The following is a 17,352-nucleotide window of genomic DNA, read 5'->3' as shown; positions in this document are numbered from 1 at the left end:
ATCAGTCTGATTGGTTAGTCAACAGAGAGAGAATCAGTCTGATTGGTTAGTCAACGGAGAGAGAATCAGTCTGATTGGTTAGTCAACGGAGAGAGAATCAGTCTGATTGGTTAGTCAACGGAGAGAGAATCAGTCTGATTGGTTAGTCAACGGAGAGAGAATCAGTCTGATTGGTTAGTCAACAGAGAGAGAATCAGTCTGATTGGTTAGTCAACAGAGAGAGAATCAGTCTGATTGGTTAGTCAACAGAGAGAATCAGTCTGATTGGTTAGTCAACGGAGAGAGAATCAGTCTGATTGGTTAGTCAACAGAGAGAGAATCAGTCTGATTGGTTAGTCAACAGAGAGAGAATCAGTCTGATTGGTTAGTCAACAGAGAGAATCAGTCTGATTGGTTAATCAACAGAGAGAGAATCAGTCTGATTGGTTAGTCAACAGAGAGAGATTCAGTCTGATTGGTTAGTCAACAGAGAGAGAATCAGTCTGATTGGTTAATCAACAGAGAGAGAATCAGTCTGATTGGTTAGTCCACAGAGAGAGAATCAGTCTGATTGGTTAGTCCACAGAGAGAGATTCAGTCTGATTGGCTGTGTGTGGAACTAGTTAAATATTGGCAGGTCATACCTGTCCGAAGGGCACAAAGGGAGGGGCTCCACCTTCCCTTCCGATGTTACTCCTGCTGTGTTTGGCCAAGCTCTGGAGGTCAAAGGTGAGAAGAGGAGGGGAATTCAGAACGCCCTTTAGTACATATACATTCTTAATTCCATTCCTTTATTTAGATGTGTGTGTATTGGGTATATGTAGTGAAATTACATGTGTGTATTGGGTAGATATTTCTGCACTGTCGGAGCTAGAAACACAAGCATTTCTCTACACCCGCAATAACACCTGCTAATCACGTGTATGTGACCAATAACATTAGATTATTTTTTTTTACCTTTTATTTTAGTAACAAAATATTTAAGAGTACAGATTATTGTATGGGACAATATACAAACGTTTTTGAGAAAGATAATATATTTTTTTTTAAATGTAATTGAATAAATGTATTTATTGGTCTCTTTTCATTTTGATAACAGATAAAATGTAATGAATTGAAGGTTATTTGCTGACGTAAAAATCTTAGAACGCCCTTTAGAACGCCCTTCAATACGCCTTCAATACGCCCTTCAGTACGCCCTTTAGTACGCCCTTCAGTACGCCCTTTAGTACGCCTTCAGTACGCCCTTCAGTACGCCCTTTAGTACGCCCTTTAGTACGCCCTTTAGTACGCCCTTTAGTACGCCCTTCAGTACGCCCTTCAGTACGGCCTTTAGTACGCCCTTCAGTACGCCCTTTAGTACGCCCTTCAGTACGCCTTTAGTACGCCCTTCAGTACGCCCTTCAGTACGCCCTTTAGTACGCCCTTCAGTACGCCCTTTAGATACGCCCTTCTAGATACGCCCTTCAGTACGCCCTTCAGTACGCCCTTCAGTACGCCCTTTAGATACGCCCTTTAGTACGCCCTTCAGTACGCCCTTCAGTACGCCCTTTAGTACGCCCTTCAGTACGCCCTTTAGTACGCCCTTTAGTACGCCCTTCAGTACGCCCTTTAGTACGCCCTTCAGTACGCCCTTCAGTACGCCCTTTAGTACGCCCTTCAGTACGCCCTTTAGTACGCCCTTCAGTACGCCCTTCAGTACGCCCTTTAGTACGCCCTTCAGTACGCCCTTTAGTACGCCCTTCAGTACGCCCTTCAGTACGCCCTTTAGAACGCCCTTCAGTACGCCCTTTAGTACGCCCTTCAGTACGCCCTTCAGTACGCCCTTCAGTACGCCCTTCAGTACGCCCTTCAGTACGCCCTTTAGAACGCCCTTCAGTACGCCCTTCAGTACGCCCTTTAGTACGCCCTTTAGAACGCCCTTTAGTACGCCCTTTAGTACGCCCTTCAGTACGCCCTTCAGTACGCCCTTTAGTAACGCCCTTTAGTACGCCCTTCAGTACGCCCTTTAGTACGCCCTTCAGTACGCCCTTTAGTACGCCCTTCAGAACGCCCTTCAATACGCCCTTTAGAACGCCCTTCAGTACGCCCTTTAGAACGCCCTTCAGTACGCCCTTCAGTACGCCCTTCAGTACGCCCTTCAGTACGCCCTTCAGTACGCCCTTTAGTACGCCCTTCAGTACGCCCTTTAGTACGCCCTTCAGTACGCCCTTCAGTACGCCCTTTAGAACGCCCTTTAGTACGCCCTTCAGTACGCCCTTTAGTACGCCCTTCAGTACGCCCTTTAGTACGCCCTTCAGAACGCCCTTCAATACGCCCTTTAGAACGCCCTTCAGTACGCCCTTTAGAACGCCCTTCAGTACGCCCTTCAGTACGCCCTTCAGTACGCCCTTCAGTACGCCCTTCAGTACGCCCTTTAGTACGCCCTTTAGAACGCCCTTCAGAACGCCCTTCAGTACGCCCTTTAGAACGCCCTTCAGTACGCCCTTCAGTACGCCCTTCAATACGCCCTTCAGGACAGCCTTTTTCATGGTCCTTTGAACCAGATAGGATGAACAGCTGTCCAGTAACAGCGTAATAAACACTATCATTTGAGGCGCAGGCTCTCTATTCCCTGTATAGTATAAAGAGTCTAGTGCACTACTTTTGAAGTGCATGCCCTATGTAGGGAATAAGGAACTGTTTGGAACACACCCACAGAGACAGTCTGCTGTAAAACGAAGGGTAAAACTCCTCCTCACCCTTTGCAGTTCCCATTTCTCCATCATGTGGTCCACCTCCCCTCCGAGGACGGATATCTTGGAGTCGTCCAGAAGCAGAATGCCATTCTTCACCTGGACCGTACCAAGGACCTTCACCTTGGTTCCTGGAGGGGTGTCCAGGCTAAAAAACACAATACAGGGGGTGAATTAGGGAGGCCAGAGGACAGCTCCATAGAGGATCCATTTTGTATTATATGGAGAGCTCTAAGTAGATCAAATCAATTCAGAGGTTAAGGAAGCTTAAACCAATGCCAAAACAAACAAATAAACAAGGAGATTATAATAAACATGGAACATGTTTACAGTTACATTTAATACAGATTGGCTACAGCGAAGGAATGGAAGCACAGATCATATGTTAACCTAATATTGGACAGGACAACAACAACAGGGAGATTGATAAACAGTAGATTTCTATCTGTGTAAGGACGACATAAACAACAGACAGTACAAACAGTGTATTGATATGAAAGCACTTTTGGCCCAGCTTTAATTAGAAAAGAAAATCACAAATCATCACGATTCATTTTCCCTCCTAAAACACTTCATCCAGCCAGCTATGCCTGTGGTGGCTACTGTCCAACAGGGCTAGCCATGCCAAAAGAACAGCTTAGCTTACGTTACCCACAAACCTCTCCCCTCTGTCCTGTCCGACCATGCCCTATCCAGACCACTCTTCTAAATGACACGCTGTGTTGCAGTAGGATGGTGAGACTAGCGAGACTAGGGATTGTGTCCTAAAATAGCACAGTTGTGTCATTTAGTGGTCTGGATAGGGCATGGCCTGTGGTCAAAAGTAGTGCACTATATAGAGAATAGGGGGCCAAATTGGGACATACCCTAGGAATAATCCCGTCCCCGGTGCAGGCCGATTCTCATTTTAAATTAACAGCCCTGTTCTGATCACCACCAGCTCTGAGCCCCCGGTCCGCGTCCCAAATGGGATCCTATTCCCTATGTAGTGCACTACTTTTGCCCAGGGCCCTATAGGGAATAAGGTGCCATTTGGAATTCAGCCCCTAGTCCTCTCATTAAAAAGCACAGGGACTTAGAGGGATGTCCAGCTGCTGATGCAGCAATTAGGGATTTCACTTCCAGCCCAATGACCCAGTAGGTCTCAAACGGCAGCCTTTCCCCCCTATATAGGACATCATGTTTGACACGAGACCCCCCCCCCCCCCCCCTCCCCCCAATAGGGCAAGTAGTAGTGCACTACATAGGCAATAGGAAGCCATTTGGGACAGCATGGAGCTAGCTGGGGCTGGAGCAGGGTCCTCTCTCAGGGTACTGCTTCATAACGACACCGTGGAACGGAGCTGTACGCCGTTACAAACTAACCTCTTTCTGTTTCCTTCTATCCATCCTCTCATCCATCTCCTTCTGTTTCCTTTTCTCTCTCCCTCCCTCCCTCCCTCCCTCCCTCCCTCTCTCCACTATCAGAGCTAGCTGATATCAACAGAACAGACACTAGTTAGTGTTGTCATTATAAAAGGGTTGTACTGTTCTCTCCTCATGGATAGATTCTGGGCAAGCTCTCCTCTCCGTCCCAAATGGGACCCTATTCCCTTTGTAGTGCACTGCTTTTTTGTTGACCAGAGTCCATAGATAATAGGGAAGCATGTGGGACTCAGCGCTCCTCTCCGGCCACTCCACCTGTAGGGGCTGGCTGGTAGCCACGGCAGCCGTCGCCGCGGACGCTGCTTGGATGGAGTTGTAATTAAGGAAACGGATTGGTAGCGGATCAGCCACCGACGAGTGGAAATTGCGAGGGAGGAGAAGAAAGCGAGAGATGGAGACCGGGGGAGGGAGGGAGGGAGGGAGGGAGGGAGTTCAGAAAGTCACCAACATCTGTCTGTGCTTCCATTCCAAAAGTAAGATGAGTATTTTGGTTGAAAATTAGGATCTAGCTACGATACTGGCTGATTGGTAGACAGGACTGAAGCAGCATCAGTCTACAGGTCTATATAGTCAACAGGAAGTGATTTGTAGACAAGTGTGAAGCAGCATCAGTCTACAGGTCTATATAGTCAACAGGAAGTGATTTGTAGACAGGACTGAAGCAGCATCAGTCTACAGGTCTATATAGTCAACAGGAAGTGATTTGTAGACAGGTGTGAAGCAGCATCAGTCTACAGGTCTATATAGTCAACAGGAAGTGATTTGTAGACAGGACTGAAGCAGCATCAGTCTACAGGTCTATATAGTCAACAGGAAGTGATTTGTAGACAGGACTGAAGCAGCATCAGTCTACAGGTCTATATAGTCAACAGGAAGTGATTTGTAGACAGGACTGAAGCAGCATCAGTCTACAGGTCTATATAGTCAACAGGAAGTGATTTGTAGACAGGACTGAAGCAGCATCAGTCTACAGGTCTATATAGTCAACAGGAAGTGATTTGTAGACAGGACTGAAGCAGCATCAGCCTACAGGTCTATATAGTCAACAGGAAGTGATTTGTAGACAGGACTGAAGCAGCATCAGTCTACAGGTCTATATAGTCAACAGGAAGTGATTTGTAGACAGGACTGAAGCAGCATCAGTCTACAGGTCTATATAGTCAACAGGAAGTGATTTGTAGACAGGACTGAAGCAGCATCAGTCTACAGGTCTATATAGTCAACAGGAAGTGATTTGTAGACAGGACTGAAGCAGCATCAGTCTACAGGTCTATATAGTCAACAGGAAGTGATTTGAACTGTATCCACTTCTAAATGGTAATTTATAATGGATAACAACAATGTGCCACCAAGTCCATACGAATGACTGACAGTTACTTTCTTCAGTCATTTTTATACTTTTACATGAAGTACACATTCAGAGTACTAACATATTTTGGGGGAAATCAAGTGAAAGGTCATAAAATGGCATTTCCTTACAAAATAAATATAAAACAGCCCTGTCTAACAAGGTGGGGGGGGTTCTACTAAGCTATATGGAATTGTTTTAAAAAGGTTATAAAATGGCATTTCTTTACTAAGCTACATGGAATTATTTTAAAAGGTCATACCAAGGATCATTTAGCTATTTGATTTAGAATTTTAAGACCCCCCCTTGAAGTATCAAAAAAATATGTTTTTGATGAAAAATTGTATTTGGCCTTACGGCTATTAGACAATAGAAAGGCATTGAATAACAGATTCACTACATGGAACAGATAAACCCCCCAAAAAAAATCATAAGGAAGTTTGTCCTATATCTGAGAGATATAAGAAAGATCAGGAAACTTTTTATATTATTTGGGACATGTATTTTACCTCTTATTGTTGGCACTAAACTATCTCCATATATCTTCCCATTCATTTTTTTAACTCGTTTCCCGGGGACCTTCAAACGAGTCTTGTGAGGCTTGTTGGTGTCCTAGAGCAAAACAACCCACAAGTACATGTTCCTGAGAGTCTCACCTTTCCACAGAGGGGTCATATTAATGTGTAGCCCAAACTGTTTAGACAGAAGTTGGCAGATCGGTGGAACCGACTTCAGAAAAGTCCCGAGTGGCTTGTGGGGGGTCGTAGAGCAAAAAAACGGAGAAAACCATGGTGTTCCTGAGAGTCTCATCTGTACGCCAAACCATTCGGACGCTACAGACGTGTTTCGTGACAGACTGATTTTCGGGATGTCTCTCATAGTCTGACAAACACCGCTCTAGCTCTGCCACCCGCAGACGTGCGACATCATCGACTGATACGATGGATTGAGACGCATCCAAAAAGCAACTAAAAAACATCTCCAGCATAAACTGACAGATTTTGATTGGGGAAGTTTTATATAGGGGTTATAGGGGGTTAAAGAGGACGGATTCGCTGTGATATTGTATGCAGTGATGGGGGAGTTTTATATAGGGGGTTATAGGGGGGTTAAAGAGGAAGGATTCGCTGTGATATTGTATGCAGTGATGGGGAAGTTTTATATAGGGGTTATAGGGGGTTAAAGAGGACGGATTCGCTGTGATATTGTATGCAGTGATGGGGGAGTTTTATATAGGGGTTATAGGGGGTTATAGAGGACGGATTCGCTGTGATATTGTATGCAGTGATGGGGGAGTTTTATATAGGGGTTATAGGGGGTTAAAGAGGAAGGATTCGCTGTGATATTGTATGCAGTGATGGGGGGAGTTTTATATAGGGGGTTATAGGGGGTTATAGAGGACGGATTCGCTGTGATATTGTATGCAGTGATGGGGGAGTTTTATATAGGGGTTATAGGGGGTTAAAGAGGAAGGATTCGCTGTGATATTGTATGCAGTGATGGGGAAGTTTTATATAGGGGGTTATAGGGGGGTTATAGAGGACGGATTCGCTGTGATATTGTATGAAGTGATGGGGGGAGTTTTATATAGGGGTTATAGGGGGTTAAAGAGGAAGGATTCGCTGTGATATTGTATGCAGTGATGGGGGGAGTTTTATATAGGGGGTTATAGGGGGGTTAAAGAGGAAGGATTCGCTGTGATATTGTATGCAGTGATGGGGGGAGTTTTATATAGGGGGTTATAGGGGGGTTAAAGAGGAAGGATTCACTGTGATATTGTATGCAGTGATGGGGGAGTTTTATATAGGGGTTATAGGGGGTTATAGAGGACGGATTCGCTGTGATATTGTATGCAGTGATGGGGGAGTTTTATATAGGGGGTTATAGGGGGTTATAGAGGACGGATTCGCTGTGATATTGTATGCAGTGATGGGGGAGTTTTATATAGGGGGGTTATAGGGGGGTTATAGAGGACGGATTCGCTGTGATATTGTATGCAGTGATGGGGGAGTTTTATATAGGGGGTTATAGGGGGTTAAAGAGGAAGGATTCGCTGTGATATTGTATGCAGTGATGGGGGAGTTTTATATAGGGGGTTATAGGGGCTGTGATATTGTATGCAGTGATGGGGGAGTTTTATATAGGGGGTTATAGGGGATTAAAGAGGAAGGATTCGCTGTGATATTGTATGCAGTGATGGGGGGAGTTTTATATAGGGGGTTATAGGGGGTTATAGAGGAAGGATTCGCTGTGATATTGTATGCAGTGATGGGGGAGTTTTATATAGGGGTTATAGGGGGTTATAGAGGACGGATTCGCTGTGATATTGTATGCAGTGATGGGGGAGTTTTATATAGGGGTTATAGGGGGTTATAGAGGACGGATTCGCTGTGATATTGTATGCAGTGATGGGGGAGTTTTATATAGGGGTTATAGGGGGTTATAGAGGAAGGATTCGCTGTGATATTGTATGCAGTGATGGGGGAGTTTTATATAGGGGGTTATAGGGGGTTAAAGAGGAAGGATTCGCTGTGATATTGTATGCAGTGATGGGGGAGTTTTATATAGGGGGTTATAGGGGGTTAAAGAGGAAGGATTCGCTGTGATATTGTATGCAGTGATGGGGGGAGTTTTATATAGGGGGTTATAGGGGGTTAAAGAGGAAGGATTCGCTGTGATATTGTATGCAGTGATGGGGGAGTTTTATATAGGGGGTTATAGGGGGGTTATAGAGGACGGATTCGCTGTGATATTGTATGCAGTGATGGGGGAGTTTTATATAGGGGGTTATAGGGGGTTAAAGAGGAAGGATTCGCTGTGATATTGTATGCAGTGATGGGGGGAGTTTTATATAGGGGGTTATAGGGGGGTTAAAGAGGAAGAATTCGCTGTGATATTGTATGCAGTGATGGGGGAGTTTTATATAGGGGGTTATAGGGGGGTTAAAGAGGAAGGATTCGCTGTGATATTGTATGCAGTGATGGGGGAGTTTTATATAGGGGGTTATAGGGGGGTTATAGAGGACGGATTCGCTGTGATATTGTATGCAGTGATGGGGGGAGTTTTATATAGGGGTTATAGGGGGTTAAAGAGGAAGGATTCGCTGTGATATTGTATGCAGTGATGGGGGGAGTTTTATATAGGGGGTTATAGGGGGGTTAAAGAGGAAGGATTCGCTGTGATATTGTATGCAGTGATGGGGGAGTTTTATATAGGGGGTTATAGGGGGGTTAAAGAGGAAGGATTCACTGTGATATTGTATGCAGTGATGGGGGAGTTTTATATAGGGGTTATAGGGGGTTATAGAGGACGGATTCGCTGTGATATTGTATGCAGTGATGGGGGAGTTTTATATAGGGGGTTATAGGGGGGTTAAAGAGGAAGGATTCGCTGTGATATTGTATGCAGTGATGGGGGAGTTTTAAGTTTTATATAGGGGGTTATAGGGGGTTAAAGAGGAAGGATTCGCTGTGATATTGTATGCAGTGATGGGGGAGTTTTATATAGGGGGTTATAGGGGGGTTAAAGAGGAAGGATTCGCTGTGATATTGTATGCAGTGATGGGGGAGTTTTATATAGGGGTTATAGGGGGTTAAAGAGGACGGATTCGCTGTGATATTGTATGCAGTGATGGGGGAGTTTTATATAGGGGGTTATAGGGGGTTATAGAGGACGGATTCGCTGTGATATTGTATGCAGTGATGGGGGAGTTTTATATAGGGGGTTATAGGGGGTTAAAGAGGAAGGATTCGCTGTGATATTGTATGCAGTGATGGGGGAGTTTTATATAGGGGTTATAGGGGGTTAAAGAGGAAGGATTCGCTGTGATATTGTATGCAGTGATGGGGGAGTTTTATATAGGGGGTTATAGGGGGTTAAAGAGGACGGATTCGCTGTGATATTGTATGCAGTGAAGGGGGAGTTTTATATAGGGGTTATAGGGGGTTAAAGAGGAAGGATTCACTGTGATATTGTATGCAGTGATGGGGGAGTTTTCAGTTTTATATTCGGGGTTATAGGGGGTTAAAGAGGAAGGATTCGCTGTGATATTGTATGCAGTGATGGGGGAGTTTTAAGTTTTATATAGGGGGTTATAGAGGACGGATTCGCTGTGATATTGTATGCAGTGATGGGGGAGTTTTATATAGGGGGTTATAGGGGGTTAAAGAGGAAGGATTCGCTGTGATATTGTATGCAGTGATGGGGGAGTTTTATATAGGGGTTATAGGGGGTTATAGAGGAAGGATTCGCTGTGATATTGTTTGCAGTGATGGGGGAGTTTTAAGTTTTATATAGGGGGTTATAGGGGGTTAAAGAGGAAGGATTCGCTGTGATATTGTATGCAGTGATGGGGGAGTTTTATATAGGGGTTATAGGGGGTTATAGAGGACGGATTCGCTGTGATATTGTATGCAGTGATGGGGGAGTTTTCTATAGGGGGTTATAGGGGGTTAAAGAGGAAGGATTCGCGGTGATATTGTATGCAGTGATGGGGGGAGTTTTATATAGGGGTTATAGGGGGGTTATAGAGGACGGATTCGCTGTGATATTGTATGCAGTGATGGGGGAGTTTTATATAGGGGGTTATAGGGGGTTAAAGAGGAAGGATTCGCTGTGATATTGTATGCAGTGATGGGGGAGTTTTATATAGGGGGTTATAGGGGGTTAAAGAGGACGGATTCGCTGTGATATTGTATGCAGTGATGGTGGAGTTTTATATAGGGGGTTATAGGGGGTTATAGAGGAAGGATTCGCTGTGATATTGTATGCAGTGATGGGGGAGTTTTATATAGGGGGTTATAGGGGGTTAAAGAGGACGGATTCGCTGTGAAATTATATGCAGTGATGGTGGAGTTTTATATAGGGGGTTATAGGGGGTTAAAGAGGACGGATTCGCTGTGATATTGTATGCAGTGATGGTGGAGTTTTATATAGGGGGTTATAGGGGGTTATAGAGGAAGGATTCGCTGTGATATTGTATGCAGTGATGGGGGAGTTTTATATAGGGGGTTATAGGGGGGTTAAAGAGGACGGATTCGCTGTGATATTGTATGCAGTGATGGGGGTTTTATATAGGGGGTTATAGGGGGGTTAAAGAGGAAGGATTCGCTGTGATATTGTATGCAGTGATGGGGGAGTTAAAGAGGACGGATTCGCTGTGATATTGTATGCAGTGATGGGGGTTTTATATAGGGGGTTATAGGGGGTTAAAGAGGAAGGATTCGCTGTGATATTGTATGCAGTGATGGGGGAGTTTTATATAGGGGGTTATAGGGGGGTTAAAGAGGAAGGATTCGCTGTGATATTGTATGCAGTGATGGGGGAGTTTTATATAGGGGGTTATAGGGGGTTATAGAGGACGGATTCGCTGTGATATTGTATGCAGTGATGGTGGAGTTTTATATAGGGGGTTATAGGGGGGTTAAAGAGGAAGGATTCGCTGTGATATTGTATGCAGTGATGGGGGGAGTTTTATATAGGGGGTTATAGGGGGTTAAAGAGGAAGGATTCGCTGTGATATTGTATGCAGTGATGGGGGGTTTTATATAGGGGGTTATAGGGGCGTTAAAGAGGAAGGATTCGCTGTGATATTGTATGCAGTGATGGGGGAGTTTTATATAGGGGGTTATAGGGGGGTTAAAGAGGAAGGATTCGCTGTGATATTGTATGCAGTGATGGGGGAGTTTTATATAGGGGGTTATAGGGGGTTATAGAGGACGGATTCGCTGTGATATTGTATGCAGTGATGGGGGAGTTTTATATAGGGGGTTATAGGGGGGTTAAAGAGGAAGGATTCGCTGTGATATTGTATGCAGTGATGGGGGAGTTTTATATAGGGGGTTATAGGGGGTTAAAGAGGAAGGATTCGCTGTGATATTGTATGCAGTGTTCATACCTTCATACCACATATACACCTGAATAACGATGCAGCTAAGAAACACAGAGAAGGGCCTCCTCCTGCTCTGATACGTCCCTTCTCTCAACCAATTAACACGGTTGGAAGAAACCATTGTTTATTTGTTTTCTAAAGAACAAGTGAACGCCAATCAAGTGGCTGGCTTAATTCTAAAGCCTCGGTGATCTGAAGCCTCCTTTGTACTTCTGAAAAAGGAAGACGTGTTATTTCATCAGCCTGTTAGATCGAGGCTTGCATCCCAAATGGCCTTCTATTCCTTCTATAGGGCACTACTTTAGACAAGGACCCATAGGGAGACCCACAGGGCACTACTTTAGACAAGGACCCATAGGGAGACCCACAGGGCACTACTTTAGACAAGGACCCATAGGGAGACCCACAGGGCACTACTTTAGACAAGGACCCATAGGGAGACCCACAGGGAGACCCATAGGGAGGACCCATAGGGAGGACCCATAGGGAGGACCCATAGGGAGACCCATAGGGAGGACCCATAGGGAGAACCATAGGGAGGACCCATAGGGAGACCCATAGGGAGGACCCATAGGGAGACCCACAGGGAGGACCCATAGGGAGATCCATAGGGAGACCCACAGGGAGACCCATAGGGAGGACCCATAGGGAGACCCATAGGGAGACCCATAGGGAGGACCCATAGGGAGGACCCATAGGGAGACCCACAGGGAGGACCCATAGGGAGGACCCATAGGGAGACCCATAGGGAGGACCCATAGGGAGACCCATAGGGAGGACCCATAGGGAGGACCCATAGGGAGACCCATAGGGAGGACCCATAGGGAGGACCCATAGGGAGACCCATAGGGAGGACCCATAGGGAGGACCCATAAGGAGACCCATAGGGAGGACCCATAGGGAGGACCCATAGGGAGAACCATAGGGAGGACCCATAGGGAGGACCCATAGGGAGACCCATAGGGAGGACCCATAGGGAGACCCACAGGGAGACCCACAGGGAGACCCATAGGGAGGACCATAGGGAGGACCCATAGGGAGACCCACAGGGAGACCCACAGGGAGGACCCATAGGGAGGACCCATAGGGAGACCCATAGGGAGACCCACAGGGAGACCCACAGGGAGACCCATAGGGAGACCCATAGGGAGGACCCACAGGGAGACCCACAGGGAGACCCATAGGGAGGACCCACAGGGAGACCCACAGGGAGACCCATAGGGAGACCCATAGGGTCAAAAGAAATGCTCTACGTAGGGAATAGCCAGAATCATCAACAGAGATATCTGAGCATTTTTCATACTGGTCTCCCGTGGGAATCGAACCCATAACCCTGACTTTACAAGCTCCATGCTCTACCAACTGAGCCACACGGGACTACCAGGCCAATTATTCCAATCCAGGAGTAATTAATTGATGACCAGATATTCAGATGGAAGGCCCTATCTAGGAGTAATTAATTGATAACCAGATATTCAGATGGAAGGCCCTATCTAGGAGTAATGTTGTCTAAAAACCAATTTTTGCTTAGTCATTATGGGGTAATGCGTGTAGATTTATCAGGGGAAAAATGTTTTTTTTTAATCAATTTTAGAATAAAAGCTGTAACGTAACAAAATGTGGGAAAAGTCAAGAGGTCTGAATACTTTCTGAATGCACTGTACATATATTTGTTTGTTTTTCTCCGTTCCTGGCACCGTACGGTATTTTTCCTGGGTGGTAAATTCCTCATACGCTGGAATGCAGGAGTTTTCAGCAGTCCAGAAAACCAAATGATTTACTAGGTGTGCCTTTTGGAGAAGAAGCGGATAGCCTTTTGATGCTAACGCGCTACTATGTTCCAACTGGAGTGATGGTGATGACCCGAGAGAGAGTTTCAGTAGCTCATCTTGTTCCTATGGCCGTACGCATCAAATATCTCCGAGTAGCAGTGCTGATCTAGGGTCAGGTCACCCCTGTCTATTTACTCTTATTCATGGTGATTTAAAAGACAAAACTCATCTGAACTCAGCACCCCTACTCTAAGAAGACTGATACAAAATGACCTCTGAGCTTAGCCTGGTGTTTAAAAAGTAGCTGTTCTCTACCTGATCAATCAAACAGATTAGCCTGGTGTTTAAAAAGTAGCTGATCTCCACCTGATCAATCAAACAGATTAGCCTGGTGTTTAAAAAGTAGCTGTTCTCTACCTGATCTGGGAAGGTGTTTGAACCAATAGTTGTTCTCTACCTGATCTGAGCCTGGTGTTTAAAAAGTAGCTGTTCTCTACCTGATCTGGGACAGGTGTTTGCAAACAGTAGTGTTCTCTACCTGATCTGGGACAGGTGTTTGAACCAGTAGTTGTTCTCTACCTGATCTGGGACAGGTGTTTGAACCAGTAGTTGTTCTCTACCTGATCTGGGACAGGTGTTTGAACCAGTAGTTGTTCTCTACCTGATCTGGGACAGGTGTTTGAACCAGTAGTTGTTCTCTACCTGATCTGGGACAGGTGTTTGAACCAGTAGTTGTTCTCTACCTGATCTGGGACAGGTGTTTGAACCAGTAGTTGTTCTCTACCTGATCTGGGACAGGTGTTTGAACCAATAGTTGTTCTCTACCTGATCTGGGACAGGTGTTTGAACCAGTAGTTGTTCTCTACCTGATCTGGGACAGGTGTTTAGAACCAGTAGTTGTTCTCTACGCTGATCTGGGACAGGTGTTTGAACCAATAGTTGTTCTCTACCTGATCTGGGACAGGTGTTTGCCGTGGCCACCGACGGGCAGGTGACCGTGTGTTCTCTACCTGATCTGGGACAGGTGTTTAAACCAGTAGTTGTTCTCTACCTGATCTGGGACAGGTAGTTGAACTCGAGGCCCACAGCGTTGGTGTGTCCGTCTGTCATCTGCAGCCGCAGCATCCTGGGGGCTCCCTGAGACTCCTCATTATCCTTGGGAGCCGACGCGTTCCTCACCTTCTGAACCTGCAGCACACACGGACCCTCCAACTGATGGTGGGAACGGGTAGGGCGAGACGAAAGACAACGGTCCTGTTAATTAGGGCGCACTGTTAGCAAAAATATTTTACAGCCAGAGAGTGAGTTAAGGGGTCCGTATTCATTAGGCACCAAACGGATCAAAACAGACAAAGCGAGAGGGGACCTGAACTTGTCCAATAAGAAATGTAATCTTTTTGTTTTTACGTTGCAACATTTTTTTTTGCTACGGTGTGTCCTAATGCCAGGGTTTGTTGCAGTAAAGATATCAGCCTTGTAAGCACTAACTGACAAACAACCTCACCAGATGGTCCCAGCTTCAATAACTGCTCCTCTGGGATGAATAAAGTGTATTGAATTGAGCTACCCTCGCCGTCTCCTCGCTCAAATTGACCTTACTGCTTTTACAGTTGAAGTGGGAAGTTTACATACACTTAGGTTGGAGTCATTAAAACTCATTTTTCAACCACTCCACACATTTCTTGTTAACAAACTATAGTTTTGGCAAGTCGGTTAGGACATCTACTTTGTGCATGACACAAGTAATTTTTCCAACATTTGTTTACAGACAGATTATTTCACTTATAATTCACTGTATCACAATTCCAGTCAGTCAGAAGTTTACATATACTAAGTTGACTGTGCCTTTAAATAGCTTGGAAAATTCCAGAAAATGATGTCATGGCTTTAGAAGCTTCTGATAGGCTAATTGACATCATTTGAGTCAATTGGAGGTGAACCTGTGGATGTATTTCAAGGCCTACCTTCAAACTCAGTGCCTCTTTGCTTGACATCATGGGAAAATCAAAAGAAATCAGCCAAGACCTCAGAAAAATAATTGTAGACCCCCACAAGTCTGGTTCATCCTTGGGAGCAATTTCCAAAACGCCTAAAGATACCACGTTAATCTGTACAAACAATAGTACGCAAGTATAAACACCATGGGACCACGCAGCCGTCATACCGCTCAGGAAGGAGACGCGTTCTGTCTCCTAGAGATCAACGTTCTTCGGTGCGAAAAGTGCAAATCAATCCCAGAACAACAACAAAGGACCTTGTGAAAATTCTGGAGGAAACAGGTACAAAAGTATCTATATCCACAGTAAAACGAGTCCTATATTGACATAACCTGAAAGGCCGCTCAGCAAGGAAGAAGCCACAGCTCCAAAACCGCCATAAAAAAGCCAGACTACGGTTTGCAACTGCACATAGGGACAAAGATCGTACTTTTTGGAGAAATGTCCTCTGGTCTGATGAAATCAAAAATAGAACTGTTTGGCCATAATGACCATCGTTTTGTTTGGAGGAAAAAGGGGGAGGCTTGCAAGCCGAAGAACACCATCCCAACCGTGAAGCACGGGGGTGGCAGCATCATGTTGTGGGGGTGCTTTGCTGCAGGAGGGACTGGTGCACTTCACAAAATAGATGGCATCATGAGGTAGGAAAATAATGTGGATATATTGAAGCAACATCTCAAGACATCAGTCAGGAAGTCAAAGCTTGGTCGCAAATGTGTCTTCCAAATGGACAATGACCCCAAGCATATTTCCAAAGTTGTGGCAAATTGGCTTAAGGACAACAAAGTCAAGGTATTAGAGTGGCCATCACAAAGTCCTGATCTCAGTCCCATAGAAAATCTGTGGGCAGAACTGACAAAGCATGTGCGAGCAAGGAGGCCTACAAACCTGACTCAGTTACGCCAGCTCTGTCAGGAGGAATGAGCCAAAATTCACCCAACTTATTGTGGGAAACTTGCGGAAGGCTACCCGAAACGTTTGACCCAAGTTAAACAATTTAAATGCAATGCTACCAAATACTAATTGAGTGTATGTAAACTTCTGACCCACTGGGAATGTGATGAAAAAAATAAAAGCTGAAATAAATAATTCTCTCTACTATTATTGACATTTCACATTCTTAAAATAAAGTGGTGATCCTAACTGACCTAGACAGGGAATTTTTGCTAGGATTAAATGTCAGGAATTGTGAAAAACTGAGTTTAAATGTATTTGGCTAAGGTGTATGTGAACTTCCGACTTCAACTGTAAGTACTGGACCTTCCTTAATGCTTAAGTAACAGACCTTCCTTAATGCTTATGTACCTGACCTTCCTTAATGCTTATGTACCTGACCTTCCTTAATGCCTTATCTACCTGACCTTCCTTAACTTCTTTGGGATAGGGGGCAGTATTTTCACGGCCGGATAAAAAACGTACCCGATTTAATCTGGTTACCACTCGAATATGCATATAATTAGTAGATTTGGATAGAAAACACTCTGCAGTTTCTAAAACTGTTTGAATGGTGTCTGTGAGTATAACAAAACTCATATGGAAGGCCAAAACATGAGAAGATTCCATACAGGAAGTGCCCTGTCTGACAATTTGTTGTCCTTCTGTTGCATCTCTATCGACATTACAGCATCTGTGCTGTAACGTGACACTTTCTAAGGCTTCCATTGGCTCTCTAAAGCCGCCAGAAAGTGGAATGGGTGTCTACTGTCTCTGGGCAAAGTACAGCAGCTCTGATTGTGAGTGGTCAGCCTGGGGACAGTGAGACTGGAGATGCGCGTTCACGAGACTTCTCAATTTTTTTCTTTCAGTCTTTGAATGAATACAACGTTGCCCGGTTGGAATATTATCGTTATTTTACAAGAAAAATTGCATAAAAATTGATTTTAAACAGCCTTTGACATGCTTCTAAGTACGGTAATGGAATATTTCGATTTTTTTTGTCACGAAATGCGCTCGCGCGCACCCTTCGGATAGTGACCTGAACGCACGAACAAAACGGCGGTATTTGGATATAACTATGGATTATTTGGAACCAAAACAACATTTGTTGTTGAAGTAGAAGTCCTGGGAGTGCATTCTGACGAAGAACAGCAAAGGTAATCCAATTTTTCTAATAGTAATTCTGAGTTTAGTGAGCCCCAAACTTGGTGGGTGTCAAATTAGCTAGCCTGTGATGGCCGAGCTATGTACTCAGAATATTGCAAAATGT

General features: G+C 45.0%; 1 protein-coding gene across 1 annotated transcript in view; it reads right to left on the bottom strand.

Annotated features, from left to right (window-relative positions):
* LOC106574988 (tudor domain-containing protein 3) overlaps nucleotides 1–17,352 on the bottom strand; it is a 58,834-nt gene that overhangs the window by 34,972 nt on the left and 6,510 nt on the right. The window contains exons 4-6 of the mRNA XM_082962439.1: nucleotides 14,201–14,361; nucleotides 2,721–2,862; nucleotides 624–695 (exon numbers count right to left, since the gene is read on the bottom strand). Of these exons, the coding sequence (XP_082818565.1) occupies nucleotides 624–695; nucleotides 2,721–2,862; nucleotides 14,201–14,361 (375 nt within the window). The remainder of the gene's footprint in view (nucleotides 1–623; nucleotides 696–2,720; nucleotides 2,863–14,200; nucleotides 14,362–17,352) is intronic.

This window comes from Salmo salar, chromosome 16, assembly GCF_965601325.2.
Source record: "Salmo salar chromosome 16, fSalSal1, whole genome shotgun sequence".
NCBI classification, from domain to species: domain Eukaryota; kingdom Metazoa; phylum Chordata; class Actinopteri; order Salmoniformes; family Salmonidae; genus Salmo; species Salmo salar.
Note: the sequence above shows the minus strand (reverse complement) of the source record. Positions and strands in the feature narration are given on the sequence as shown.